This window comes from Solanum tuberosum, unplaced genomic scaffold (genome assembly GCF_000226075.1).
Source record: "Solanum tuberosum cultivar DM 1-3 516 R44 unplaced genomic scaffold, SolTub_3.0 scf00229, whole genome shotgun sequence".
In the NCBI taxonomy this organism is placed as follows: Eukaryota; Viridiplantae; Streptophyta; class Magnoliopsida; order Solanales; family Solanaceae; genus Solanum; species Solanum tuberosum.
In genome coordinates this window covers 216,224-218,449 of record NW_006239154.1, presented here as the reverse complement: position 1 = coordinate 218,449, position 2,226 = coordinate 216,224, and the positions used below count along the sequence as shown (strand labels likewise).

Below are 2,226 nucleotides of genomic sequence, written 5' to 3'. Positions count from 1 at the left end.
CGCATGACGCATAAGGTACTACAATCTGGTTTTTTTTGGCCCTCTTTATTTAAGGATTCTATTGCTTATGTGAAGGGATGTGATCAATGCCAAAGATTGGGTACTATATCGAGAAGACATGAGATGCCACTAAATAACATTCTTGAGGTGGAAATTTTTTATGTGTAGGGTATTGACTTCATGGGTCCCTTCTCTCCATTTAGTGAAAACCAATATATTCTAGTAACTGTTGATTATGTGTCCAAATGGGTTGAGGCGGTAGCTCTTCCCTCAAATGATTTAAGAGTGGTGATTAAATTCATCAAGAAGCATATTTTCACTCGTTTTGGCACTCCAAGGGCGATCATAAGTGATGGATGTAAGCATTTCATTAACCATCTAGTGAAAAATCTTCTTGCTAAGTATGGTATTCGCCATAAGGTTGATACAGCTTACCATCCTTAAACAAGTGGTCAAGTAGAAGTATCGAACATAGAGGTGAAGCAAATTTTGCAGAAGACGGTAAATGCACAAAGAAAAGATTGGTCGGAGAAGTTGGGTGATGCGTTGTGGGCGTATAGAACTATATATAAGACACCCATATGGACTTATCCCTGTCACATGGTTTTCGGAAAATCATGTCATCTTCCGGCGCAATTAGAACACCAAGCATATTGGGAGAAGTTAAATCTCGACCTCGAACTGGCAGGTAGGAAGCGAGTGGATCAACTACATGAACTTGAGGAGTTTAGGCTCCATGCGCATGAGAATGCCAAGCTCTACAAAGAAAAGACGAAAATGTGGCATGACAAGCATATAGTTCCTCACACTTTCACTCTGGGAGAAAAGGTACTACTTTTTAACTCAAGACTAAGGTTATTCCTCGAAAAACTAAGGTCGAAATGGAGTGGTTCCTTCGAAGTGGCAAGGATGACACAACATGGTGTCGTTGAACTTAAAGTTGAAAATGGCCTGACCTTCTTAGTAAATGGGCAAAGAGTTAAACACTACTTTGGTGAAGATTCAGATTGTAATTGGGAGGCTCTTGAGTTGAATGATGAATGATCCAAGCTAAGTCGAGCCGCAACGTTAAACCAGGTGTTCCACGGGAGGCAACCCGTGTAAGATATGTTATAGGTAGTCATTTTTGCTTAATTTTGATATTTTAGCTTAGTTTCAAACTTTTAGAGTAGAGTTTTTAGCTTTAGTTTGTTAGTTTTTAGGACTTTGGTTAAGCTTGATTGCTTTGTAATAGTTAGGAGCTATAAAGAAAAATACAAAAAGAGGTGTCGTGGCACGACCAAAACTAAGGCGCTGGGTGGGAGATAACCCACCATTATTATGTCACACTGTTTGGTTAATGTGCAGGTTGTCGGAGAACAAACCACGAAAAAAACCCATCAGCACTGGAAAATAGGTTAGGGTGCAGGTGGGCCGCGCCACGCCAAGGCCTAAAGTACTGAGGCCTATTTTTGCATACTGGCAGCGCATTGCGCAAGGCAAAGAAAATGCCGATAGTAGGCGCAAACTTGTCACATCGCACCACCAGATCGGGCTCATATAGGGCGTGCCGCGCCAAGGCCCAGAGTTTTGAGGCTCATTTCAGGCGCACTGGCAGCGCTTCGCGCCACCAATGCGCTAGGCCTGCCCAAGAGCCCAAATTTTGCAATATTTTCCTCTCCATTGGTTCCCACCCCTTAAAACCCACTTTAAATCTTCCACCTACCCAAATACACCCTTCTTTCTCTCTAGTTTTCTCTCTCTAACCGCCCATCTCCCCCAAATCCTCTCTAAATTCCTAATTTTTCGTCTTCTTCTTCTCCACCCACATTCTTCCCCAAAACCTCAAATTCCTCCATTAATCCCTACCAAAACCTTCTTCCCTTTCCTTTCCTTCAACTCCCAACCACTAAAAACCACCAAAATCCATAAAAAATTCCAAACCCATATACCCCACCACCCCACTGCCCACCTAACCCCCACATCTTCTTCCCCCAAAAAAATTTCTTTCCTCTTTTCTTCCATTATTGGGTGTGAAGATGACTCCAAAAGGTAAAAATGTTGCTAGTGATTCGGGCACTAAGAGGAGTCGAATAGGAGCGGCTGCCGAAAGTTCTAGTTGGGAAACCACAAATTTGTTGCCTCAAAAATTTGGCAAACAAGTTGTTATGCATTATGGAGAAGAGTGGTACGATTATCAACTAGAATCAAAGTATATGGGTGACGAGTATGTCAATGAGGGGTGAT

General features: G+C 42.3%; 1 protein-coding gene across 1 annotated transcript; it reads left to right on the top strand.

Moving 5' to 3' along the window:
- Nucleotides 1–600: 600 nt before the first annotated feature.
- LOC107062440 (uncharacterized) lies at nucleotides 601–1,044 on the top strand. The gene has a single exon (XM_015313087.1). The coding sequence runs from the start codon at nucleotides 601–603 to the stop codon at nucleotides 1,042–1,044; it is 444 nt and encodes a 147-aa protein (XP_015168573.1).
- Nucleotides 1,045–2,226: the final 1,182 nt, after the last annotated feature.